This window comes from Pristiophorus japonicus, chromosome 15 (assembly GCF_044704955.1).
Source record: "Pristiophorus japonicus isolate sPriJap1 chromosome 15, sPriJap1.hap1, whole genome shotgun sequence".
Classification (NCBI taxonomy): Eukaryota; Metazoa; Chordata; class Chondrichthyes; family Pristiophoridae; genus Pristiophorus; species Pristiophorus japonicus.
In genome coordinates, this window is record NC_091991.1 from 63,412,213 (window position 1) to 63,439,414 (window position 27,202).

A 27,202-nucleotide genomic window follows, 5' to 3' on the forward strand; every position below is an offset into this window, starting at 1 on the left:
TTCCGCGTGCTCCTGGCGAAGAGACTCGAAGTGTTCGGTGTCACCTTGGATGCTTCTCCTCCACTTTGAGTGGTTTTGGGCCAGGGATTCCCACGTGTCGGTGGGGATGGTGCATTTTTTCAAGGAGGATTTGACGGTGTTCTTGAAGCCTTTTCTCTGCCCTCTTGGGACTCTCTTTCCGTGTCGGAACTCGGAGTAGAGTGCTTGTTTCGGGAGTCGAGTGTCGGACATGTGGACAATGTGGCACGTCCATTGGAGCTGGTCGAGCATGGTCAATGCTTCGATGCTGGGGATGTTGGACTGAGCGAGAACATTGACGTTGGTGCGCCTATCCTGCCAATGGATTTGCAGGATTTTACAGAGGCAGCATTGGTGGTACTTCTCCAGTGCTTTGAGGTGCCTACTGTACATAGTCCATGTCTCTGAAGCTTATAGGAGGGCGGGTATCACCGCTGCTCTGTAGACCATGAGCTTGGTGCCGGTCTTCGAACTCCTTCAGGCGATCAGAGGCTGCACTGGTACACTGAGGATGGTATTGGACTTCGTCATCGATGTCTGTCCTTGTTGACAGTAGGCTCCCTAGGTATGGAAAGTGGTCCACGTTGTCCAAGATCTCATCATGGATCTTGATAATCGGGGGGGGAAGTAGTGTGTGGTGGGAGCAGGTTGGTAGAGAACCTTTGTCACCCCTGTGCTCGTTGACCTACCTTGGCTCTCGGTTAAGCAACACCTTGATTTAAAAATTCTCATCCTTGTTTTCAAATGCTTCCTTGGCCTCAGCCCTCCCTATCTCTGTAATTTCCTTCAGCCCCACAACTCTCAGATATCTGCACTCCTCTAATTCTGGCCTCTTGACCATCCTCGAATTCAATCACCACCATTGGCAGTCATGCTTTCAGCTGCCAAGGTCCTTAGCAGTGGAATTCCCTCCCTAAACTTCTCCGCCTCTTGACCTCTCTCTCTTCCTTTAAGACGCTCCATAAAACCTACCACTTTGACAATCAGCGACCCTAACAGCTCCTTTATTTGAGTCAGTGTCAAATTTTCTTTTATAACGCTGCTGTGAAGCGCCTTGAGATGTTTCACTACATTAAAGGCGCTATATAAATACAAATAGTTGTTGTTGAAATGTAGTTCCTAATGAAAGCTTCCCCTATTATCATGGAATATCATTGTTTTAAACCCCACCCCCTAAAAGGTAAAGCCTTGTTGAAAGAAGTGTAACTGGAATTTTAACGGCGTATGCTGAAGAACCATTCTGACAGTGAAAAACGAGTTTTATATTTATGAATGTTAATTTTTTTCTATTGATGTAAGAATTACATGGTTTTTAATATAATTTGTTTTTAAAGTTTGTTTATGACATTTCCTCTTCTACCTCACTCCTATGTGTAAGTCCCAATCTTTATTTCGCTCTGTAAAATTTATAAAAAGTAAATTCTAATCTGGGCATTTTACTTTCTGGTCTGCTGTCTGTGAGAATTGTTCAATGTGATTGGCTGCTCAGCCTGCTTGATGACATCACTGTTGCTGGACGCTGGAGATTCGCTTGATTTGGCGCCAGATTCAAACTGAGGTCAAGACAGGTGAAATTCACGGCACAGAGATCGTTAGATCTTTGTGGGCAACTTTCTTTGAGGTCAGCGGCGAACACTGTCGCTTCACTGCTGACCGCAAATTCAGGGCCATTTTATTTTAAACAGCAAGACGAGAAATCCAGGCTGACACAACAACAAATCAGTCCATTGATAGCTGAAATTATATATTCCTTCCTTTTGCAAATGAAACCTCTAATGGCTGGCTGGCCTTTTTGTTGCTCAAAGGTACCTATTTCCGCATTTTCAAGCGTCTTAACTAATGCATCAGACTCATTCCTACTGTTCTTTTGTTCCACAATCCCCCAAATCACTTTGAACACCACACAACTCTCTACATTATTATTGCCTATCTTTCCAGATCCATGTTTTAAGTGCTTTGTACCACTGAGTCATTCATTATAGGAGGTAATTTTCTGCCTCACCAGCATCAGCCTTTGGCCACCAGTAACATTGGGAATATTTTTTTCCCCTGCTGTTTTTGAAACATGAATGGGCCAGGAATCGTGGTATACTTCAGGCTTAAGGGAACTAGTTCCTCAGTTATATCAAAAAGCACCCCCCCCGTCCTATTCCAAAAGGTTGCCTTTGAGAAATAGCCTACTTTAATACCCTAGTGTGTCACATCTGCTCAGTGAATGATCTGGAACCAGGACCTTTTATATATTACTCTATATCAACCCCTATTTAGAAGGTTTGAAATACAGCCCCGAGTCTGCTTCCCATTCCTCTGGATGGCATGACTGATGACTTGATTTCCCTGGGCAACAGAGAATTGAGAAGTCTTTTATAGTCTGCTCGGTTTCTTCATGTTGATGAGTCCGATGGGGAAGTGCATTGACACATACTGATCTGACACATTGTTTCCAGATATTCTGGGACGATCCGTGATTGTGAGGGAACCATTAGCTGCCAGTGATTCTGGTCACTGGGTCTTCACAAAATATATAATACTGCGATTAGGTACTTTCTCCACAAACACAGAAATTGTTTAAGTCCATGTGGGCAAGGGAGTTATTTTCATTCCTTTCTTTTTCTTTTCTTTTTCCTTCCTGCCTGCTAATGTACTACTAAGAATTTTTTTTTAAAACATGATGCACCAGTTCTGTTTTCTTAAGAACTGGTGTATCATGTTTTTAAAAAAAAAAATTAAATGAGACTTGCGTTAAACCAATAGCCACAACTAATTGAGCTTGGGTGTGTATGTAGAGTCATTACTTGAAAAAATAGTCAACTGCATTTGGCTTCATTCTGAATGAGAAAAAATGGTGGTTTTGCTGATAAATGATTTTGTTGATGACGATTGATGCATTTCAAAAGATAACATTTGCTAAATCTAAATTACTGAACTCTTATTTAACTGCAAAATGTTTATTGTGATTTGGTTTTGTTAACTTGACCTGGTTACCTTCTGTGTATCATTTCTCGGTGTTCCAACAAGTAATTCATCCTTTTGATTTTCGTGCATAGGAAGCCCTCATTGTGATCAGGCTTCTTGATATTCTTTGTGAAACAACCTCAAACCATGAAAAGTTCAGTTACTTGCAGAACCCACCTGGACTGATAGAAACCGTTGTTGGTAAGTGCAAAAAAAAAAGCTGTACATTGTACAATTGTGAAAAGGGTTCTGAAAGGGGATGAGAAATTTACCATGAAAAAAGATTGATGAGTAAAAGTTCAGAAAGAAAAATCAAGAAAATGTTTGGTTAATCATTCCTTTAGCAATTATTACAGCGATGATTTTTAAAAAGAAACCGTGTGGGTTTATCAGTGGCTGCAATCCAATTTATAAACCGCAAAAGCAAACTATTGTGGCATATAATACATTAGGGTCCATTGCAAAATATCCATTTAATCTTATCTGGGTTCAAGCCTGTGAGTCGCCTCACTTAAAGTTTTGCAGATATTGAATGGATAACTCAGATGGCATGTGCCCAAGCAAGTGAGACACTTGGAATATGAATCCTGAAAGAGAGCACTCAGCTGCACAGTGTTCATGGTACCAATCCAGTGACCGGAAAACATAAAAAGGGCAAAAGGTTAACTGGAATCACTCCAAAACAATACAAACTTGCTCTCTGATTTTTCATGGAGAGCCAAAAAAATTGCAGTAATGTTTATTTCATTGGGTTAGCTGCAAATTCAGCATTACCTAAAGACTGACTATATTGGCCCAAATTTTAGCATTCAGATACCACAGTCTAAAAAAAAAAGATACTAGAATCATTGAGTAAAATAGAAAATCATGACATAATAGCAGAAACATAAATTTGGCAGCAGCTGAATTAAGATTGGCAATTAAATCTTATGAAGTTAGGTTGAGTAGGTTGGGTCTATACTTCTTGGAGTTCAGAAGACTGAGAGGTGATCTTATCGAAACATGTAAGATAATGAGGGGGCTCGACAAGGTGGATGCAGAGAGGATATTTCCACTCATAAGGGAAACTAAAACTAGAGGGCATAGTGTCAGAATAAGGGGCCACCATTTAAAACTGATAGGAGGAGGAATTTCTTCTCTGAGGATTGTAAATCTGTGGAATTCTCTGCCCCAAAGAGCTGTGGAGGCTGGGTCATTGAATATATTTAAAGTAGAGATAGACAGATTTTTGAGCGATAAGGTGAATAAAGGGTTATGGGGAGCGGGCAGGGAAGTGGAGCTGAGCCCATGATCTTATGAAATGGCGGAGCAGGCTCGAGGAGCCAAATGGCCTATTCATGCTCCTATTTCTTATGTTCTTTAAATAATCAGCTTTGAGTGCAAACCAATATGGGGGATATATTGTGTTTAATCAGAGTTTAACACGGAATATAACATATTAGTTATACAGCAAAAACATACAACCATGACAAGTAGCTGATACCGATCCGATCAGACAAACATTTGACACACACGAGCAATTCTCACTTCAATCCCCTATTTTAACATTATACGTAAAATACATAAACAAGGTTCAGGTCTTAACTTAAAAACAACAGATAATCGCTTAGCAACAAGGAGGTTGTATCTAGTACAAAGAAGCTATACCATCCACAGGAAACCAAGACATCAGCATTTCTAAGCATGTATCTAGTCTGAGGAGACTTTTTGTCTGCAATTTGAACATAACCAATTAAATACAGCATTCTTCATGTCACAGTTTTAATTGCATATCAATATATATTTTTAGGAATCTTTAGTTTCTAACAACAGTTGTAATGTAGGAAATACGGCAACCAATTTGCTAACAACGAGCTCCCACAAACAGCACTGTGATAATGACCAGATCATTTATTTTAGTGATGTTGGTGGAGGGGTAAATATTGGTCAGGACACCGGGGTGAACTCCCCTAGCCTCGACTTCTCTGGAAAAATGGTAGGCAAAATGTTTGTGCTAAGGAAGGGGAAGTTTTTTGCAGTTTGTTAAGGGACTATTTTCTCAAACAACATATTGCTGATCCAAAAAGGAAGAAGCGCTACTTGACCCGGTTCTTAGTAATAAAGTGGAAGTAAATAAATATTTGAGAAACACTGACCCCAACTAACATCATTAAAATAAATGATCTGGTCATCATCACAGTGCTGTTTGTGGGAGCTTGCTGTGTGCAAATTGGTTGCAGTATTTCCTACATTACAACTGTTGTTAGAAACTAAAGATGCCTAAAAATGTATATTGATATGCAATTAAAACTGTGACGCGAAGAATGCTGTGTTTAATTGGTTCTGTTCAAATTGCAGACAAAAAGTCTCCTCAGACTAGATACATGCTTAGAAATGCTAATTGGGAAGGAAAAAGAGAAATTGAGGGCAAGGGTACTTGTTTGGAAAAACATAAATTATAGCGAGATTAAAAAACGATCTTGTCCAGATTAAATGGAAGGAAAAATTGGCAAATAGAACCATAGATCCGCAATGGAAAATATTTAAATGGGAGATGGAAAGGGTATAAATGTACAATGATGAGGGGAAAAAAAGAGTGAATTGGGGCCCTATGGGTAAATAGGGAGATTAGATCAAACTTGGAATATAAAGTAACTTAACAGGGAAGTTAATAAAAAGAAAGCCATGCAATGATCTGGATTTAGGGGTTGAGGGACAAAATATCAACATTTCCTTATGCTAACAAATTAATAGGTATGGCAAATTGTGGAAAGCATTGTGAAAGAGTGCAGGAGCAATAGATAAGCTAGCAGGATAGGTGGTGGGTGCAGTGTAGAAAAATATGAAATAATACATTTTTGAAAATTAAATCGACTATTATTTAAGCTGGATCAAATTAGTTACAAAGATATTAGATATTCTTGTTTTAATTGATATTATCCCTTGATTATCACTTTCTTTTTCAGAACTTTTGTATCAGACGCACCTTGCAGGAAAACAAAGCAGGAATGTCTTCAGTGTATCCCAATCTTTATCATTTACCAGTCACAACTCCCATCCTGCTGTCGGTTTTAAAGCTCATTTGATCCATCTGATTGGGAATCTTTGTCATAACAACAGTGAAAACCAAGATAAGGTGAGAATTTTTAATTTGGGTATTTTGTTTGTAGAAAAATGACTTTCCAGTGTCGCTGAATTACATTAGAGAAGTGGCTTCAGATCTGAGGAGGAAAAATGCAGCATTCATTTTATTCTTCTCAAGCTCCAAATTGTTGTACCAATCACCTAAAAAGCTGTACTGTAAATTTACAAAACTTGGAGTGATCTGAATCATAGGGCTGGAAATCCTGGCCTCCCCAGGTCCGTACGGAGTTTCTGTGGACCTGGGAAGGCATCGGAAAAGCCGATTTTCAGTGCACAATGCGCATGTGCTGAAAGCCAGCTTTTGCGATCTGTCAAGTTTCTGGCTTGACAGATCTCGCGCTTATCTGGAGCGAGGACATTTGCAAGGGCAAGATTGCGGGATTTACGCATATCTTGCCCAGCAAATGTCCTCAAAACTCTTGCGCCTGATAATAGCAGGCGCATAGCCTACTTTTTATAGGCATAAGAGGTTTGAAACACACAAACATTGTAAAATAACATTTTTAAAACAGGTTATTGTTTAAAAACCCTCCCCACTATGGTAAGTTTGTTTTAAACCATAATTATACAAACTTCTTAACAAAGCGGAAAAGTATATATTTTTTTAAATACATAAATAACTTTAATTTAAATTAATAAAAATATCTTGTGCATTTTTTCTATTTTTTATTATTGCTTATTAGTGTTTGGGGGGCTTTCTCCTTCATAATAATGGGAACTCCAACTTATGGAGTTCCCATTATTATAACTGAGAATAAACTATACCTGATTGGCTGCCCAGAGCCTTGTGACTCCAGCTTCAGACCTGTGCACGTCGCGTAGTCAAGAGATGCCTCAGGACCGGGATCTCGCATGTCCGCAGCAGCTTCAAGTAGGTGGGCATCTTTTTTCTAAAATCCATTCGAACGCCTGCGGGAAGGAGAAACCGGGATTTCTGGGCCATTATGTTTTGTACTGCAAACTTTTATTTTCTAATTGAAATATACAGTGCTACTGGAAATCGTTTTAATTTTGGTGTTGAAGCAGTATAGATAAGAGGATAAAACCCTTCGAATAAACTCAGAACTTCCAATTATGAAACGATCTTGGCTAATCTAGAAGTTAAACAGAATAACTCGCCTCCCAGCAGGACATTAGTGTCCCTTCAATGGTGGTGACTCAAAAACCCATTGTCAAGATAGTTTTAAAGCTGTGTTCTTTCAGGTAAATGGTCGCAGTGATACTGACCAATACAGAACAGGAAAGGCCTAGGTTCAAGCATCAGTCAGTGTTGAGTTCACTGATCACGGTTCAGGTGCTCCAATTGGCCTTAGTGCCACTGAGAGTAAGGAGAGAAAAACTAAGCTAGGATTCTTCTTCCTGATTGCTATGCAGCAACTTTTTCCAGAAAATGAATGTCAAGAGGACGGGATAGGCCTAGTCTGTGATGCCCTACACAGTTGACGAGCCTGCTAAACTCACTGTCTGGCTTCATGTCAAGTATGGCCACTTAAGCGACAATTGGTGGGAGGGGCTGATGGTGCCATTGAACTGTTAGTCAGCAATACCGACAGGATAAGGTTGGAGAAAATTGAAGCAAATAAAACTACCAATAAAGACAAAGTCATTCAATTGAGAAAAATTGTGTTGAACATTACAGTCTAGCATTAGACTAATGCGTTTTCAATTACAAGATGAAATAATTAATGACCTTGAATTAGCGGTCGGAATGATGGCGACCGAGCAGCGTCTGGCAGATTGTGAAAACCCCAATCTTTTTTTTGCTCTCTCTAACTATTTAAAAAAGTTAGAATTTGAAGAACTTACTCACTTCCTTGTTCGCTGTCTGTGAGAATTTTGCCTTTTCATTGGCTGCTTAGACAGCCTGTTGACGTCACAGCAGCTCGAATAAGGGGATCCCCATTAAGTTCCTTGAATTGAATTGTAGGTTGGAAAACCCAAAGTTCTTGACCAGGATTGCGTGATCCTTGTGCAGGGTGTACTTCGGGGCCAGCAACAAAACGCTATTGCTTCGCTGCTGACCGCAAATTCTGGGTCAGTGTCTTCCCAACATTCATAAGGAAGCAATCTATATGTAGTCTTGCATTGTTAACCAGTAGTGGGTTGGTAATAAGCTTCATTGAGCAATACCACCAATCTACCTGTTGCAGATGCATCTATCTATGACGGCATTAGTAGCAGTGACCACCGCACAGTCCTCGCGGAGATGAAGTCCCGGTCTTCACACTGAGGACACCCTCCATTGTGTTGTGTGGCACTACCACCGTGCTAAATGCAATAGATTCAGAACAGATCTAGCAGCTCAAACTGGGCATCCATGAGGCACTGTGGGCCATCAGCAGCACCGGAATTGTATACCACCACAATTTGCAACAACATGGCTCTGCATATCTCTCACTCGACATTACCATCAAGCCAGGGGACCAACCCTGGCTCAATGAGAAGTGTAGAAGAGCATGCCAGGAGCAGCAACAGTCATACCTAAACGTGAGGTGCCAACCATCATAGAATGGTTACAGCATGGAAGAAGGCCGTTCGGCCCATCGAGCCCATGCCGGCTCTCAGCTAGTCCCACTCCCCCTGCCTTTTCTCCGTAGCCCTGCAAATTTTTTCTTTCAGATACTTCTCCAACTCCCCTTTGAAAGATAAGATTCAGTCTGCCTCCACCACCCTTTCAGGCAGTGTATTCCAGATCTTAACCACTCGCTGCGTAAAAACGTTTTTTCTTGCGATGCCTTTGGTTCTTTTGCCAATCACCTTAAATCTGTGTCCTCTGGTTCTCGACCCTTCTGCTAATGGGAACAGTTTCCCACTATCCACTCTGTCCAGACCACTCATGATTTTGAACATCTCTATTAAATCTCCTCTCAATCTTCTCTGCTCCAAGGAGAACAACAGGTAGGTATTAGGCAGTCCCTCGTGTCGAGGATGACCTGCTTCCACACAAAAAGAATGAGTTCCTAGATATTGTCATTGGACCAAGACCTTGTTTTGTCAAGCCCGTGTGGTGGCTGGTGTGCAACGGCCACTCGATGTTAAAAGAATTCATGCACAGGCATCTTCCACCCTTCAAGATGTAGTTCGTGATCTGGAATGTTGGGTCCCTCGACTGGAGACCAAGTTCTGCTGCACGGACCTAGTACACACACATACTCCTACTGTCCTTGGAATTCATAGGTCGCAGTGTGGGCTGGCAACCACAGCTTCTGCAGTCTATCAACGTAACTGAAGTCCCTCATTCCTGGAATCATTCTCGTAACTCTATTCTGCACCTTCTCTAAGGCTTTCACATCCTTCCTAAAGTGTGGTACCCAGAATTTGACACAATACTCCAGTTGTGGCCGAACCAGAGTTTTATACAAGCTCATCATAATTTCCACACTTTTGTACTCTTGATAGGGCTGGAATTTTGGCTTTTGGGGTTTATCGGCGAAAACAGTAGCACTATGTGAAAATTTACGTTTACGTTGCACTTCCGTTTTTAGGCTGAACTTTCGGCCTATACGTCTGTGCCAGGGCTGGTAAAGGAGGTGTTGCACGATTATTCGCGGTGCAAAACACGGGTTTTGGCAACTTTAGTCCGTGGTCGTTTGCGCTGCGATAGAGGTCGTGGGAGGGGGGGAAAAATAAAATGGCAAAAAACATTTCAAAAACATTCACGAAACCCTTAGCTAGCAAATCACTAAAAAAGAATAAAAAAATAAAAACTGGCCTTTTTTTGCAGGTTTTCATACTTACCTCTGCTGGCAGGACTGCACTGACAGGTTTGACCTGCTGGTATTCTGGGTGCAGTATGCGGGTCGGGAGAGAGTTGAAAGTACAATGGTAACGCAGTCCGCGTCATTGCACGTCGGTGCACCTCTCCCCGGCGGTACCTGGCAGCGCCGCTGCAAACAGATACCCGAGGATCCTGACCGGGTTTTCGCCGCGGAGGGTCAAATCATGATGAAAACCTGGTCGAAAACCTGCTGAAAATCCTATAACTCTATTTATGAAGCCCAGGATCCCGTAAATCTTTTTAACTGCTTTCTCAACCTGCACTGCCACCTTCAATGATTTATGCACAGATACCCCCAGGTCTCTCTGTTCGGGCACCCCCTTTAAGATTGTGCCATTTAGTTTATATATCCTCTCCTCATTCTACCAAATTGTATCACTTCACATTTTTCTGTGTTAAGTTTCATCTGCCACTTGTCTGCCCATTTCACCAGCCTGTCTGTTTTCCTGAAGTCTAACACTATCCTCCTCATTGTTCACTGTACTTCCAAGTTTTGTGTCATCTGCAAATGTTGAAATTGTGCCCTGTACATCCACATCCAAGTCATTAATATGTATTAAGAAAAGCAGTGGTCCATGAACCGAGCCCTGGGGAACACCACTGTATACCTTCCTCCAGACCAAAAAACAACTGTTCACCACTACTCTCTTGTTTGCTGTCACTTAGCCAATTTCGTATCCAGGCTGCCACTGTCCCTTTTATTCCATGAACTTCAACTTTGCTGGCAAGCATATTGGGCCCAAGTTTCGAGCCGCACCTAGAACGGCGCAGTCCCGACCTGGACGCCCGTTTTTCGCGCCACAAAGTGCGCCTAAAAAAACCCTCCAGATTCTCCACCTCCCTGCAGGCCCTCGGCGCAGCGCAGCACGAGCTGCAGGGGACGGAGCCAGGTCCCTGCGCTGAAAACGGTGCCGCGACCTCTGCACATGCGTGCTACAGTGGGCACGCATGTTCAGTAGCTCCAGGCGCCCGAAACTGTGTGGGAGGGGCCGAAGCACGCAACCCCTAGCCCTGGCCGAATGGCCTCACTGGGGCTGCGTGAATAAGGCTCCTCCCACGGCCAGCTCCTGCTTCCTCCCGACCCGACTCGACTCCCGCTTCCCGCCTCCGGACCGGACCCGACACCGACCTGACTCCCACTTCCCCCCCCCCCCGCCCCCGGACCCGACCCGACTCCCGCTCCCCCCCCCAACCCCCCCACCCCGCCCCGGACCGGACCCAACACCGACCTGACTCCCGCTTCCGCCCCGGACATGACCTGACTCCTGCTCCCCCCCCCCCCCCCCGCCCCCGCCTCCGGACCGGACCCGACCCCGACTTGACTCCCGCTCCCGCCCCCGGACTGGATCCAACCTGACCTCCCTCCCCCCCACCTGACCTCCTTCTCCCTCTCTCCCCCCCCCGACCCGAACCGAACCGACCTCCCTCCCACCACCCCCCCGACCCGCGCTCCCCCCGACCCGACCCAACGCCACCTACCTGTAAATCTGGTGCTGGGGACGGGCCCTGCCCGAAGTCTCGGGCCCGGCCCGTTCAACCTCCCCACCCCTTCTCCTTCCTTCCCCCCCCCCCAATCTCCTCCCTCTCCCCCCCCAACAATCTCCTTTCCCCCCCCCCCATCTCCTCCCTCTCCCCCCCCCACAATCTCCTTTCCCCCCCCCCCACAATCTCCTTTCCCCCCCCACAATCTCCTTTCCCCCCCACAATCTCCTTTCCCCCCCCACAATCTCCTTTCCCCCCCCACAATCTCCTTTCCCCCCCCACAATCTCCTTTCCCCCCCCACAATCTCCTTTCCCCCCCCACAATCTCCTTTCCCCCCCCACAATCTCCTTTCCCCCCCCACAATCTCCTTTCCCCCCCCACAATCTCCTTTCCCCCCCCACAATCTCCTTTCCCCCCCCACAATCTCCTTTCCCCCCCCACAATCTCCTTTCCCCCCCCACAATCTCCTTTCCCCCCCCACAATCTCCTTTCCCCCCCCACAATCTCCTTTCCCCCCCCACAATCTCCTTTCCCCCCCCACAATCTCCTTTCCCCCCCCACAATCTCCTTTCCCCCCCCACAATCTCCTTTCCCCCCCCACAATCTCCTTTCCCCCCCCACAATCTCCTTTCCCCCCCCACAATCTCCTTTCCCCCCCCACAATCTCCTTTCCCCCCCCACAATCTCCTTTCCCCCCCCACAATCTCCTTTCCCCCCCCACAATCTCCTTTCCCCCCCCACAATCTCCTTTCCCCCCCCACAATCTCCTTTCCCCCCCACAATCTCCTTTCCCCCCCCACAATCTCCTTTCCCCCCCCACAATCTCCTTTCCCCCCCCACAATCTCCTTTCCCCCCCCACAATCTCCTTCCCCCCCCCACAATCTCCTTCCCCCCCCCCACAATCTCCTTCCCCCCCCTCAATCTCTTTTCCCCCCCCACAATCTCCTTCCACCCCCCCACAATCCTCCTTCCCCCCCCACAATCTCCTTCCCCCCCTCCCCTCCCCCCCACTCCCCCCCCACAATCTCCTTCCCCCCCCCCTTCCCCCCCCCCTCAATTCTCCTGCTCCCCCCCCCCACAATCTCCTTACCTCTCCTTCCCACCCCCCCCACAATCTCCTTCCCACCCCCCCACAATCTCCTTCCCACCCCCCCACAATCTCCTTCCCCCCCCCACAATCTCCTTCCCCCCCCCACAATCTCCTTCCCCCCCCCCCACAATCTCCTTTCCCCCCCCACAATCTCCTTTCCCCCCCCACAATCTCCTTTCCCCCCCCACAATCTCCTTTCCCCCCCCACAATCTCCTTTCCCCCCCCACAATCTCCTTTCCCCCCCCACAATCTCCTTCCCCCCCCCCACAATCTCCTTTCCCTCCCCACAATCTCCTTTCTCCCCCCACAATCTCCTTTCTCCCCCCCACAATCTCCTTTCTCCCCCCCACAATCTCCTTTCTCCCCCCCACAATCTCCTTTCTCCCCCCCACAATCTCCTTTCTCCCCCCCACAATCTCCTTTCTCCCCCCCACAATCTCCTTTCTCCCCCCCACAATCTCCTTTCTCCCCCCCACAATCTCCTTTCTCCCCCCCCACAATCTCCTTTCTCCCCCCCACAATCTCCTTTCTCCCCCCCACAATCTCCTTTCTCCCCCCCACAATCTCCTTTCTCCCCCCCACAATCTCCTTTCTCCCCCCCCACAATCTCCTTTCTCCCCCCCACAATCTCCTTTCTCCCCCCCACAATCTCCTTTCTCCCCCCCACAATCTCCTTTCTCCCCCCCCACAATCTCCTTTCTCCCCCCCACAATCTCCTTTCTCCCCCTCTCCCCTCCTCCCCACCTCCTCCCCCTCCCCTCGCTGTCAGAAACACAGAGAATGAGAGACACACAGACAGACAGAGAGATAGAGACACTGACAGAGACACACTGGGGGGGGGGGGGGGGCATCCGGTAAGTAGAAAATGTTTTATTTATTGATTTAAAAAAATATATTTCTTATTAATTTTTTTGATTGATTTATTGCTTGATTTATTGATGTATTTATCATTTATTATTGATGATGGCTCTTTATTTGTAAAACTGAAGTGTTTAATGTTTGTAAACTTCCCTTTAAACCCCCCCCCCCCCCGCACCATTCCCTACGCCTGATTTTTAACCTACGCCTGATTTTCTAAAGTGTAGACAAGGTTTTTTCGAGCGTACAAAAATCTTCACTTACTCCATTCTAAGTTAGTTTGGAGTAAGTTTTCACTCACGAAACTTTGAAATCAGGCGTAAGTGGCCGGACACGCCCCCTTTTGAAAAAAAAATTCTGTTCCAAAGTGAAACTGTTCTAACTGACTTGAACTAGAGCAAACTAAATGACGAGAATTCCGATTTCTAAGATACTCCGTTCTACACCAGTTGCTCCTAAAAGTCAGGAGCAAATCATGTGGAAACTTGGGGCCATTATGTGGCACTTTGGCGAACGCTGTTTGGAAATCAATGTACACTACATCAACCGCATTACCCTCATCAACCCTCTCTGTTACCTCATCAAAAATCTCGAACAAGTTGATTAAACATAATTTGCCTTTAACAAATCTGTGCCGACATTCCTTAATTAATCTACACCTATCCAAGTGAATTTTATCCTTGATTACTGTTTCTAAAAGCTTCCTCATTACCGAGGTTAAACTGACAGGCCTGTAGCTGCTGGGTTTATCTTTACATCCTTTTTTGAACAAGGGTGTAACATTTGCAATTCTCCAGTCCTCTGGCACCACCCCCATATCTATGGAGGATTGGAATATTATGGCCAGTACCTCCGCGATTTCTACCCTCAATTCCTTCAACATCCTTGGATGCATCCCATCTGCTCCTGGTGATTTATCTACTTTAAGTACAGCCAGCCTTTCTAATGCCTCCTCTTTATCAGTTTTTATCCTATCAAGTATTTCCACTACCTCCTCCTTCACTATGCCTATGGGAGCATCCTCTTCCTTGGTGAAGACAGAGGCAAAGTGCTCATTTCGTACCTCAGCCGTACCCTCTGCCTCCATGCATAGGTCTCCTTTTTGACCCCTAATCACCCCCACCCTCCTCTTACTATCTTTTTACTATTTATATGCCTATAGAAGATTTTTGGATTACCTTTTATGTTGGCTGCCATTCTATTCTCATATCCTCTCATTACACCTTTTGGTTTCTTTTTCACTTCTCCTGACCTTTCTATATATAGCCTGATTCTCAGATGTATTTACAACCTGTCATCTGTCATACACACTCTTTTTCTGCTGCTTCATATTTTCTATCTGTTTCCTCATCCAGGGAGCCCTGACTTTAGTTGCCCTGCCTTTCCTCTTAGTGGGAATGTACCTCGACTGTACCTGAACTATTTCCTCTTTAAAGACAGCCCATTGTTCCATTATAGTTTTGCCTGCCAATCTTTGATTCCAGTTTACCCGAGCCAGATCCGTTTTCATCCCACTGAAATTGGCCTTCCCCCAGTTAGATATTTTTACTCTAGATTGCTCCCTGTCCTTTTCCATAGCTAATGTAAACCTTATGAAACTATGATCACTGTTCCCTAAATGTTCACCTACTGACACTTGCTCCACTTGACCTATCTCATTCCCCAGAACCAGATCCAGCAATCCCTCCTCCCTCCTTGGGTCGGAAACATACTGATCAAGAAATTTCTCCTGCACACACTTCAGAGATTCTTCCTCTTCTCTGCCCTTTACACTATATTACTATCCCAGTCTATATTAGGATAGTTGAATTCCCCCATTATTACTGCTCTATTTCTTGCACCTCTCTATAATTTCCCTGCAAATTTGCTCCCCCATATCTTTCCCACGATTTGGTGGTCAATAGAGTACATCTAGTAGTGTATTGGCACCTCTATTGTTCCTTAACTCTAGCCACATAGATTCTGTCCATGATCCCTCCAGGATATCTTCCCTCTCCAGCACTATAACATTCTCCTTAATCAATATTGCCACAGCACCACCTATCTTTTTTTGCCTATCTTTCTGAACACTTTATAATCAGGAATATTTAATACCCAATCCTGCCCTTTTTTGAGCCAGGTCTCAGTTATTGCCACAACATCATATTCTTATGTGGCTATTTGTATTTGCAGCTCACTTACCTTGTTTACTATGCTTTGTGCATTCACATACATGCACTGTAAACCCATCTGCGACTATCCTGTATTCTCTCTTCGTTTGACCCCACCTAATACCTTGCTATTTCTTACTTTAGTGCTCTCTGCCTGTCCCAATCCTTTGAGCACTTTATTTCCCCTTGCTAAGGTTACATTCTGGTGCACATTTCTTTGCCAAATTAGTTCAAACCCTCCCCAACAATACTAGCAAACCTCCCCGGGGGGATATTAGTTCCGGACCTGTTGAGGTGCAACCTGTCCGGCCTGTACAGTCCCACCTCCCCCAGAACCGGTCCCAATGCCCCAGGAATCTGAAGCTCTCCCTCGTGTACCATCTCTCCAACCATGCATTCATCTGTGCTACTATCCTATTTCTATACTCACCCGCGCGTGGCACCGGGAGTAATCCAGGGATTACTACCACTTGAGGTCCTGATTTTTAATCTTTTTCCTAGCTTCCTAATATCAGCCTGCAGGGCTTCATCCTCTTTCCACCTATGTCATTGGTACTGATATGAACCATGACCTCTGGCTGTTCACCCCTCCCACCCCCCACCCCCCCTCAGAATATTCTGTAGTCGCTCAGTGACATCCTTGACCGTGGCTCCAAGGAGGCAGCATACCATTCTGGAGCCATGTCTGTGGCTGCAAAAACGCCGATCTGCTCCCCAAACTTTCGAATCCCCTACTACTATTACTTTTCTACTCTTCTTCCTCCCCCATGTACAGCATCATGTACAGTGGTGCTGCAGGCTTGGCTCTGGCTATATTCTCCAGAGGAACCATCGTCCACCAGAACCGAATACTGGTTGGAAGAGCTTGATGCACTACCTGCCTGGTCCTCCCTTTCTATCTGGTGGTCACCCATTCCCCCTCTACCTGCACACTCTTGGGTGACCACCTCCTGAAATGTGCTATCCATAAAGCGCTCAGCCTCGTGGATGCACCGCAGTGATGTCAGCTGCTGCTCAAGCTCCAAAACCCAGAGGTTGAGCTCCTCCAGCTGATGACATTTCCTGCACATGTGTTTGTTCAGGACACTGGAAGCGTCCTGGAGTTCCCACATGACACAGGCATTCTGTGGGACTGATCTGCCCTGCAATGCCTCTACTTAATAGACTATCAACTAAAAATACTTACCAGCTACTCACCAATCAGCTCCTTCCCTCATTGTGGTGTCACTTCAACTGTTTTGCAGTTGTTGCTTTTGTTGTTTTCACTGGAGGTACTCTGCCTCCTTGCTGCTGCTCCTGCTCTGGTCTGCACTCTCTCGGGTCCTGCCGCTCAATTTACCCTCTACCTCCTCTCTCCACCACTACTCTGGTCTGCACTCTCTCAGGTCCTGCTGCTCAATTTATAATCTGCCTCCTCTCTCCACCACTGCTCCGGTCAGCACGGGTGCATGCTAAATAGCAGAAGCGACATGCTGTGTAGACAGAGCTACTATGTGATTCCACAAATAACAGATCAGATCAAAGCTCTACCGTCCTGCCACATCCAGTCACGAATGGTGGTGGACAGTTAAACAACTAACGGGCAGAGCCCAGCACGTGAGTGCAAAAGCTGAGGCTGAACCATTTGCAACCATCTTCAGTCAGAAGCGCTGAGTGGAGAAGACAGTCTTCAGCCAATTCGATTCATTTCATGTGATGTCAAGAAACGGCTGAGCGCACTGGATACAACAGCGGTTATGGGCCCCAACAACATCCCGGCTGTCATGCTGAAAACTTGTGCTCCAGAACCAGCCGCGCTTCTTACAAAGCTGTTCCAGTACAGCTACAAAACTGGCATCTATCTGACAATGTGGAAAACTGCCCAGGTATGTCCTGTCCACAAAAAGCAAGACAAATCCAATCCGAGCACACCGATGCTCAGTTTGGGTTCCGCCAGGACCACTCGGCTCCAGACCTCATTACAGCCTTGGTCCAAACACTGACAAAAGAGCTGAATTCCAGAGATGAGGTGAGAGTGACTGCCCTTGACATCAAGGCAGCATTTGACCGAGTATTGCATCAAGAAACCCTAGTAAAATTTATGTCAATGGGAATCAGGGGGAAAACTCTCCACTAGCTGGATTCATACCGAGCACAAAGGAAGGTGGTTGTTGGAGGCCAATCATCTCAGCCCCAGGACATTACTGCAGGAGTTCCTCATGGCAGTGTCCCAGGCCCAGCCTTCTTTAGCTGCTTCATCAATGACCTTCCCTCCATCATAAGTTAAACTAATATGGCAGGGGGATGGGAACCTATGCATGGAGACAGAGGGAAATAGAAGGGGGGCAGAAGCAAAAGATAGAAAGGAGAATAGTAAAAGTGGAGGGCAGAGAAATTTAAGGCAAAAAGCAAAAAGGGCCACATTACAGCAAGATTCAAAAGGGGCAAAGTGGGTTAAAAAGACAAGCCTGAAGGCTCTGTGCCTCAATGCGAGGAGTATTCGGAATAAGGTGGATGAATTAACTGCGCAGATAGCAGTCAACGGATACGATGTGATTGGCATCACGGAGACATGGCTCCAGGGTGACCAAGGCTGGGAACTCAACATCCAAGGGTATTCAGCATTTAGGAAGGATAGACAGAAAGGAAAAGGAGTGGGGTGGCGTTGCTGGTTAAAGAGGAAATCAGTGCAATTGTAAGGAAGGACATTAGCCTGGATGATGTGGAATCGGTATGGGTGGAGTTGCGGAATTCCAAAGGCAGAAAACGCTAGTGGGAGTTGTGTATAGACCACCAAATAGTAGTAGTGAGGTTGGGGACAGCATCAGATAAGAAATAAGGGATGTATGCAATAAAGGTACAGCAGTAATCATGGGCGACTTTAATCTACATGTAGATTGGGCTAACCTAACTGGTAGCAATGCGGTGGAGGAGGATTTCCTGGAGTGTATTAGGGATGGTTTTCTGGACCAATATGTCGAGGAACCAACCAGGGAGCTGGCCATCCTAGACTGGGTGATGTGTAATGAGAAGGGATTAATTAGCAGTCTTGTTGTGCGAGGCCCTTTGGGGAAAAGTGACCATAATATGGTAGAATTCCTTATTAAGATGGAGAGTGACACAGTTAATTCGGAAACTAGGGTCCTGAACTTAAGGAAAGGTAACTTCGACGGTATGAAGTGTGAATTGGCTAGAATAGACTGGCAGAGGATACTTAAAGGGTTGACGGTGCATAAGCAATGGCAAACATTTAAAGATCACATGGATGAACTTCAGCAATTGTACATCCCTGTCTGGAGTAAAAATAGAATAGGGAAGGTGGCTCAACCATGGCTAACAAGGGAAATTAAGGATAGTGTTAAAACCAAGAAAGAGGCATATAAATTGGCCAGAAAAAGCAACAAACCTGAAGACTGGGAGAAATTTAGAATTCAACAGAGGAGGACTAAGGGTTTAATTAAGAGGGGGAAAATAGAGTGCAAGAGGAAGCTTGCAGGGAATATAAAAGCTTCTATAAATATGTGAAGAGAGAAAGATTAGTAAAGACAAACGTAGGTCCCTTGCAGTTGGATTCAGGTGAATTTATAATGGGGAACAAAGAAATGGCAGACCAATTGAACCAATACTTCGGTTCTGTCTTCACAAAGGAAGATACAATTAACCTTCTGAATGTACTAAGGGACAGTGGGTCTAGTGAGAATGAGGAACTGACAGATATCCTTAATTAGGTGGGAAATTGTGTTAGGGAAATTGATGGGATTAAAGGCCGCTAAATCCCCGGGTCCTGATAGTCTGCATCCCAGAGTACTGAAGGAAGTGACCCGAGAAATAGTGGATGCATTGGTGATCATTTTCCAACAGTCTATCGACTTGGATCAGTTCCTATGGACTGGAGGGTAGCTAATGTAACACCACTTTTTAAAAAAGGAGGGAGAGAGAAAGCGGGTAATTATAGACCGGTTAGCCTGACATCAGTAGTGGGGAAAATGTTGGAATCAATCATTAAGGATGAAATAGCAGCCCATTTGGAAAGCAGTGACAGGATCGGACCAAGTCAGCATGGATTTATGAAAGGGAAATCATGCTTGACAAATCTTCTGGAATTTTTTGAGGATGTAACTAGTAGAGTGGACAAGGGAGAACCAGTGGATGTGGTGTATTTGGACTTTCAAAAGGCTTTTGACAAGGTCCCGCACAAGAGATTGGTGTACAGAATCAAAGCACGTGGTATTGGGGGTAATGTACTGACGTGGATAGAGAACTGGTTGGTAGACAGGAAGCAGAGAGTCGGGATAAATGGGTCCTTTTCAGAATGACAGGCAGTTACTAGTGGGGTGCCGCAGGGCTCAGTGCTGGGACCCCAGCTCTTTACAATATACATTAACGATTTGGATGAAGGAATAGAGTGTAATATCTCCAAGTTTGCGGATGACACTAAACTGGGTGGCAGTGTGAGCTGTGAGGAGGACGCTAAGAGGCTGCAGGGTGACTTGGACAGATTAGGTGAGTGGGCAAATACATGGCAGATGCAGTCTCATGTGGATAAATGTGAGGTTATCCATTTTGGGGGCAAAAACACGAAGGCAGAATATTATCTGAATGGCGGCAGACTAGAAAAAGGGGAGGTGCAACGAGACTGGGTGTCATGGTTCATCAGTCACTGAAAGTTGGCACGCAGGTACAGCAGGCGGTAAAGAAGGCAAATGGTATGTTGGTCTTCATAGCTAGGGGATTTGAATATAGGAGCAGGGAGGTCTTACTGCAGTTGTACAGGGCCTTGGTGAGGCCTCACCTGGAATATTGTGTTCAGTTTTGGTCTCCTAGTCTGAGGAAGGATGTTCTTGCTATTGAGGGAGTGCAGCGAAGGTTCACCAGACTGATTCCAGGGATGGCTGGGCTGTCATATGAGGAGAGACTGGATCAACTGGGCCTTTATTCACTGGCGTTTAGAAGGATGAGAGGGAATCTCACGGAAACATATAAGATTCTGACGGGACTGGATAGGATGGATGCAGGAAGAATGTTCTCGATGTTGGGGAAGTCCAGAACCAGGGGACACAGTCTTAGGATAAGGGGTAGGCCATTTAGGACTGAGATGAGGAGAAACTTCTTCACTCGGAGAGTTGTTGATCTGTGGAATTCCCTGCCACAGAGAGATGTTAATGCCAGTTCATTGGATATATTCAAGAGGAGTTAGATATGGCCCTTACAGCTAAGAGGATCAAGGGGTATGGAGAGAAAACAGGAAAGGGGTAAAGAAGGAATGATCACCCATGATCTTATTGAATGGCGGTGCAGGCTCGAAGGGCCAAATGGTCTACTGCACCTATTTTCTATGTTTCTATGTTTCTTGAAGGTCAGAATTGGGGATGCTCGCTGATTGCACAGTGTTCAGTTCCATTCGCAACTCCTCAGATGATGAAGCAGTCCATCCTCACTTGCAGTAAGACCTGGATAACATTCAAGTTTGGGCTGATAAGTGGCAAGTAACGTTTGGGTTGATAAGTGGCAAGTAACATTTGCACCACACACGTGCCAGGCTATCTCCAACAAGAGAGCCTAACCACCGTCCCTGACATTCAACGGAACTACCATTGCCGAATCCCCCATCAACATCCTGGGCATCACCATTGACCAGAAGCTTAACTGAACCAGCCACATAAATACTGTGGCTACAAGAGCAGGTCAGAGGCTGGGTATTCTGCGATGAGTGTCTCACCTCCTGATTCCACAAAGCCTTTCCACCATCTACAAGGCACAGGTCAGGAGTGTGATGGAATGATGAGTGCAGCTCCAACATCACGAAGCTCATCACCATCCAGGACAAAGCAGCCTGCTTGATTGAATTTTTTGATGAGGTAACGAAGAGGGTCGATGAGGATAAGTGCGTTTGATGTAGTGTATATGGATTTTAGCAAGGCTTTTGATAAGGTGCCACATGGCAGACTGGTCACGAAAATAAAAGCCCATGGGATCCAAGGCAAAGTGGCAAGTTGGATCCAAAATTGGCTGAGGCAGGAAGCGAAGGGTGGATGGGTGTATTTGTGACTCGAGTGGGGTCCCGCAGGGCTCAGTACTAGGTCCCTTGCTTTTTGTGGTATATCAGTGATTTAGACTTGAATGTAAGGGGTATGATTAAGAAGTTTGCAGATGATGATAACAATTGGCTGTGAGGTTGATAATGAAGAAGAAAGCTTCGGACTGCAGGAAGAGATCAATGAACTGGTCAGGTGGGCAGAACAGTGGCAAATGGAATTCAGTATGGATAAGTGTGAGGTAATGCATTTGGGGAGGGCTAACAAGGCAAGGAACACTGAAGTGTAGAGGAACAAAGGGACCTTGGAGTGCATGTCCAGAGATCACATCATCCTGACATGGAAATATATCTCCATTCCTTCATCGTCGCTGGGTCAAAATCCTGGAACTCCGTCCCTAACAGCACTCTGGGAGCACTTCACCCCACAGACTGCAGCGGTTCAAGAAGGCACCTTCTCAAGAGCAATTAGGGATGGGCAATAAATGCTGGCTTTGCCAGCGACACTCGCATCCCAGGAACGAATTTTAAAAATGGATTACTGTGTAGTAAATGGGAATGAATAATTTATAGCAACAATTATTACTGTGCATTATTTTATTTGTTTGTGAATAATTGTTAAAAGATGTAAGACTACATTCACCATCCATCTTTGTGGGTGAAAGTCTATTAATATATAATTACTTGGATCTACCTATCATTGCCAGTGAATGTCAGAATTTACATAAAGCATTTTTATACCAGCAAATGGACTCAAATAGTTACAGGTTTTACATACCAAAGACTTGCTGACATTTGCTTGGTAAAACTGAAAAAGTCTTCGATGTTAAAATGTAGATCTACAGTTACACACAATTTGCATGTACCAGTCTGTGACTAGTCACACTGCTTTTGGCACATCTACTTCATATTTTAATCTCAAACCTGCTTAGTTTTTCTGTGCCTCTTCTGTTTACAATACAAATGTTTCGGTGTGAGGTTGCATATTTTAAGCTTGATTTAGCACTAATTCTGATTTTAATTTAAACGCCTAAGTCGGTTTTATTTCTGTGGTACGTCCCTTTAGGATACTGCAGTACGTTGGAGGGGTTGGACTGTTCTTGTGACTGAATGGTAGGACTACTCTTACGTAGCTTCTGACGGTTAGTCGGAGAGCAAAGTTGGCAGAGTTGTGGGAACACACGACCTGTCCTTTTCAACTGAGATACCTTGGTGTCATATTTGACCCTGAAATGAACTTCCGACCACATACCCGTAGCATAACTAAGACCGTCTATTTCCACTCCATAACATTACCTGCCTCCGCCCTTGCCTCAGCTCATCTGCTGCTGAAGCCCTCCATCCATGCCTTTGTTACCTCTAGACTTGACTATTCCAACACCTGGCTGGCCTCCCACATTCTACTCTATGTAAACTAGAGGTGATCCAAAATTCGGCAGCCCGTGTCTTAACTCGCACCAAATCCCACTCACCCATCACCCCTGTGCTTGCTGACCTACATTGGCTTCCGGTTAAGCAACGCCTCAATTTCAAAATTCTCATCCTTATTTTCAAATCTCTCCATGGCCTCGCCCCTCCCTAGCTCTGTCATCTCCTCTAGCCCCAGAGCTGTCCGAGATGTCTGCGCCCCTCTAATTCTGCCCTCCTGAGCATCCCTGATTATAATCGCTCAACCATTGGTGGCCATGTCTTCTGTTGCCTAGGCCCCAAGCTCTGGAACTCCCTGCTTAAACCTCTCTGCCTCTCTATCTCTCTTTCCTCCTTCAAGACGCTCCTTAAAACATACCTCTTTGACCAAGCTTTAGGTCACCTGCGCTAACTTCTACTTATGCAGCTCGGTATCTAATTTTTAGCACATTATACTCCTGTAAAGCACCTTGGGACATTAAAAGCACTATATAAATACAACTTGTTGTTTGAGATGATGCAGGTAAGTCAAGAGGAGAAAGTTATGTGCCTCCCAAAATATTTTGCATACATGAAAGTAAATAATTGTATGGAGAAACCATACAATTATGATTGCCCTCCAATTAATAGAATAATTGCGATAAATCAAAAGGACGGTCTCCAACTCCACAACACAATTGAGTGTCCTCCCCCTTCAGAGTAATGTTTCCCCCACTAAACAAATGTAGTATTTGCAGTTGAGGGCTGCAGCAGTCCACTTTTGACCCAAGGATTATAGTGATGACCAAAATTGTGTTTCTAATGTCTCGAGAAGATTGTCGTTCTGTAATCCTGAATTGCAATAGTTTCTGGAAAATTGTTTTTAACATGGAGATTATAATTCAACAAAAATGAAACTTTAAATTGGGAAATGTTTTCAGTCAGGGCAAGTTTTTGCTTGTAAATTCGAGCATCAGGCAATAATTTGCTATTGGCCACTGATATCACGCACTGAAGAATACTTCAGTTTGATTTCTCGTTAATGAACAATTATAAAACTGACTTTTGCTGAAGTGATGACTCATCTGCCAGCCGTATTTTGCTTCAGAGATGTAAGAAAAGGCATTCTGGCACATCATGTCCTCAGACAAAATTCACTATATATGGCTTCCTCTCAATTAAAAGATAGAGACATCGGGTAGGTGTTGCTTCTGGGAAATAAGGCTGAGCAGCCTTGGGCAGACAAACTCCCAACTTCAGTCCGGCTGCCGTGCTGTCATGAGTGGGTTGTTTTCTTTGGTACCAGACAGATTTGTGCAACTAATTGGAATGAGCTTTCCACTGGGTGTTAAAACTACTAGTCCCGGTGTCTTTGTTTTACAAGTACTTTTGATATTTGAAAGATGAGAGTATTGTCCTCTGAAAGGTGGTAGAATGGTTGGTGTTGTGATACCATGAAAAGTGCAGTTTCTTTGAGGTCAGTGACACTAGGACTTTGGGTCCTGTTTATGCTGATTGGATGGGCGGAGGCAGTGGTGGGGCTTCATAATGTGAAACTGGAATAAAATGCAGCAAGATGGAAAGAGCACCAGGAATAAGAAAGAAATACTTACATTTATATAGCACCTTTCACGACCTCAGGACATCCCAAAGTGCTTTACAGCCAATATTTTTGAAGTGTGGTCATTGTAGTAATGTAGGAAACGCAGCAGCCAATTTGCGCACAGCAAGCTCCTTCAAACAACAATGTGATAATGATCAGATAATCTGTTTGTGATGTCGACTGAGGGATAAATATTGGTCAGGACACCGTAGATAACTCCTCCTTTGAAATGGGGGTCTTTTACATGCACTTGAGAGGGAAGACAGAGCCTTCGGTTTAACGTCTCGTCAGAAAGACTGCACCTCTAACAGTGCTGCACTGGAGTGTCAGCCTAGACTTGTGTGCCCAAGTCTTTCGAGTGGGAATTGAACCCACATCTTTCTGATTTAGAGGTGAGAGTGCTGCCAACTGAGCCTCGGTTGACTCTGAAAGGGAGGTGAACTATAGGAAGGCGAATGTCAAAAGAGGCATAAATTAAGAAAATAATGGAGCAGCTAAAATAAATTAAGTGACTATCAGGGGGCAGGACAGGAAGTTGGGGTGCATGCAGTGTAATTGTAAGATAGTTCTATCTCTGCTACTTTGGACTCAGACTATTGATATTGCACATGTGTGGTATAAATCTAATTAAAAAAATTCTTTAGTACAACGTTCTTTGTTCAAACATGTTTTCTGCGTGACTCTGAAACACAAAATTCTAGAGGGGGAGGGTATACTGTGTTTCAAAGAAAATGTTGACAAGATAGAACATGATTCCACTGCAACGCTACATTAGCTGTAATTGGAATGAGGTTTGCGCTGGATGCTTGAATTCATAAATCAAGTTGTCATACATGTGCTAGATTATGAAATTTATGTGGCTGTTTGAACTGGAATCCCTGGTGCAGGTAATTGGAACGAGAATAATATTGTGTAATATTTTGAAACAAATTTAAGAGTTTTGAGCAGAACACTGAGGCCACGATTTTACTTACCTTGGCTGGTCCGTGGCAGGCAATGGCGGTGATGGGTTGTGGCCCTGCGGCTGGATCCATCCCGCTGCCAAATGACTTTCCGTTGATTGGGCTTGTTAAGCCCACCAGCGTGTTTCCCGGGCGAATTAGAGGAAGCGGATCTGGTGACTTCATTCATGATGCATCATCAGCTGGTTTCCTTAAAGAGACCGTGTCCAAATCTATCTTGACATTTGTGCTGTCAGTGTTCTACAGTATTGAAGTGCTGCAAACACTGACAATGATTGCCATGGGGCTGCACTCAGGTTCTCGGATGACTCCCTCCATATGCTCATGCAGGGAGGTCCTCTTCCCTTCCCATGGGCAGAAGAGACCTCCCCAGGAGACCTAAACCGCCTGGTTGCACATTGCAGAGGAGGTCACAAGCAGGGATATGGTCAGGAGGACCTGGGTGCTGTGGCGCAAACCTTTCAGTGATCTCATTAGATCACAAAAGGTTAGTACAAAGCCACACTCAACCTCATCCTGCTGTGCCTCTCATCACATCCCCATTACTCTGCCTTCCCTACCCTACTCCTGCACACCCTTACTCACACCAACTTATCTTGCACCTCCACCCATATTACCACATCCCCATCTCACTAGCCACCCCTCACACTCATCCTCATCCTAGTGCTGTCATACCAACTAACAACACACACGTAACCACTTAAGAGTTTTATCCAATGTTCATGTAAAGTTTCTGTTAACGTGCTGTCAAACATTGAAATATTTATTTTCAACACGTTCCGGTCTTGGACAGATTTGTGCACACCTTTGGAAGTGGCTTAGTGAGTTGCAGAGAATGGTGAAACATAAGGGTACCGCCTGCAATGGTGATTGAGTATGAAAGGAATTGTTTGGGCATTGTAAGGATACTTTATGGTGTGGGGTGGTGCCAATCTGGCGCATCATGTGGCAGCCAGGGTGTACAATGTCAAGTGAAGTCAATCTGGCCATGATGAGGCCAACCCTGGCCTCCCAGGCAGCAGTGTGGTCGGATGCTGATGCCCTCAATCTTGTGCAGGTGATTGTGGAGAAGGTTGGTGGTGCTGCTGGTATTGGGGCTGACTGTGGTCAGATTCTGAGGACCAAGGTGAGACTGTATAAAGGGCACCCATTACTTTCCTCAGCCACAAGCTGTTTCTCAGTCCATATCCAGTACAGATTCTGCAGGCTGGAATAGATGGCAAGTGAAGTAGAGATGACCAGCATTCTTTCATATTTGTGAGAGAGTTCTTCCAATGAGGTGAGAGTGAATGAAAAGTGGACAGCCAAACATGTACTTTTGAAGTGTAGTCACTAATATGTGGGCAAACTTAGACACAGCAAGGGCCCCCAAACATAAATAGATAAATGACCAGATGATCTTGTTTGATGCTGTTGCTTTAGGGATAATTGCTCGCTATTACACCGAGAGAAGTCCTCTCCTCTTCAAAAGTGCCTGGGGATCTTTTATGCCCACCTGAACAGGCAGACGGGGCTTCCGTGTAACGTCTCACCTGGAAGACGTTACCTCTGACAGTACTCCATTAAAATGGCTGCCTGGATTATGTATTCAGAGGTGAGAGTGCTGACATGGAGAAAATTAGGGAGCTGGAGATCTTGGGACTGGGGAGACAGCCATTTTGCGCCTGTGGTTGGATCAAACTAGGTTGAAACATTATTGAAAATAATGAAAAAGGAAAGAAAAACAGCAACTGAGGAAAATTAGTACACAGTGAAAGTAGGTGTTAAGAAGAGATGGAAAT

At 45.1% G+C, this 27,202-nt stretch overlaps 1 protein-coding gene across 2 annotated transcripts in view; it reads left to right on the forward strand.

Annotated features, from left to right (window-relative positions):
* Positions 1 to 27,202, forward strand: part of atxn10 (ataxin 10) — a 321,911-nt gene that overhangs the window by 84,487 nt on the left and 210,222 nt on the right. For both annotated transcript variants that reach the window (XM_070900534.1, XM_070900535.1), the window contains 2 exons: positions 3,066 to 3,174; positions 5,919 to 6,088. In XM_070900534.1, coding sequence (XP_070756635.1) covers positions 3,066 to 3,174; positions 5,919 to 6,088 — 279 coding nt within the window. The remainder of the gene's footprint in view (positions 1 to 3,065; positions 3,175 to 5,918; positions 6,089 to 27,202) is intronic.